This window comes from Macadamia integrifolia, chromosome 5 (genome assembly GCF_013358625.1).
Source record: "Macadamia integrifolia cultivar HAES 741 chromosome 5, SCU_Mint_v3, whole genome shotgun sequence".
NCBI lineage: Eukaryota > Viridiplantae > Streptophyta > Magnoliopsida > Proteales > Proteaceae > Macadamia > Macadamia integrifolia.
Genome location: NC_056561.1, coordinates 17,053,642 through 17,054,868, shown reverse-complemented (window position 1 = coordinate 17,054,868; position 1,227 = coordinate 17,053,642). Strand labels below are relative to the sequence as shown.

Below are 1,227 nucleotides of genomic sequence, written 5' to 3'. Positions count from 1 at the left end.
GGGGCAGGCTTGCAAGGAGGAGAAGTTGGTTTCACCTATAATAGATTCCAAAGTTCAGACTTGCAGCTGGACGGCATAGCCAACATCAATTCCAATGGCCTCCTTGTGCTGACCATTGCCACCAATCGACAGAAGGGGCATGTCTTCTATCGTACCCCAATCCACTTCCTCGAACCATTTTCATCATCTTCATCAGCTGGTGCCGCTGCTCTCTCCTTCTCCACAACTTTTGTCTTTGCCATCATCTCCCAGTACCCCGATTGTTCCAGTTATGGGATCGCATTTGTCATCACACCCACGGTTGGCCTCCCTGGTGTTTTTCCAGGCCCATATCTTGGCCTGTTCAACCCCTACAACATTGGCAATTCAGGGAATCATATATTCGCGGTCGAGCTCGACACCGCAAAGAACACTAATTTCATTGATATCCTGTTCATCTTGTTCATCTTATTTTTGATATTTAATCCTAAAAATGGTTAGTTTTGGTTCTTATTACTAACAAACAGACGGTGGAGATAAAGATAAAGATGGACTGTGAAGGATGTGAGAGGAAAGTGGAGAAGGCACTGAGAGGGATGAGTGGAGTGACACAGGTGGATATAGATCCGAAGCACCACAAGCTGACGGTGGTTGGGTACGTGAATCCAAAGAAGGTTTTGAGACATGTACAACACAGGACTGGGAAGAAGGCCGAGTTCTGGCCTTACATCCCTTACGAAGAAGTGGCTCACCCTTGCGCTCCAGGTACTTATGATAAAAGGGCACCAACTGGGTATGTGAGGAACACCATGGACGACCCCAGGAGCTCGAAGCTAGCTCGGGCTAGTACCATGGAGGAGAAGTACTCCAACACCTTCAGCGATGAGAACCCTAACGCCTGTTCCGTCATGTAATGGTAGGGAGAGATCTGTTCAGTTCTGTTCTGTTTCGTTTTAGCAAGTCTGACTTGCGGCCGCTGCGCTTGTTTTATATGAAGTTGTAGCTGCTCTTCCTTCCTTTTTTTTTTTTTTTTTTTTTGTAGATAGATCGATCCAAGGAAAATGGGGGAAATGAGTTTTGTTGTAAAATCATTTTCAGAAGTAAGATTATGCAAACCATTATTGGATTATTTGCTTGTTCTGGTTCTAGTTCTGGTTCCTCTGTTACAGCCTCTACTGTAATGGCTTCTTAGCCAATGTTTCTCTAGGCATGGTAAAGAGGTTCGGATGACGGAGGGGGGAGAATCGC

At 45.7% G+C, this 1,227-nt stretch overlaps 1 protein-coding gene across 1 annotated transcript; it reads left to right on the top strand.

Annotated features, from left to right (window-relative positions):
- The first annotated feature begins 439 nt into the window (after positions 1-439).
- LOC122080355 (heavy metal-associated isoprenylated plant protein 27-like) lies at positions 440-1,009 on the top strand. Its single transcript, XM_042647313.1, has one exon. It carries the CDS (start codon positions 528-530, stop codon positions 891-893), a length of 366 nt encoding a protein of 121 aa, XP_042503247.1. The 5' UTR covers positions 440-527; the 3' UTR covers positions 894-1,009.
- Positions 1,010-1,227: the final 218 nt, after the last annotated feature.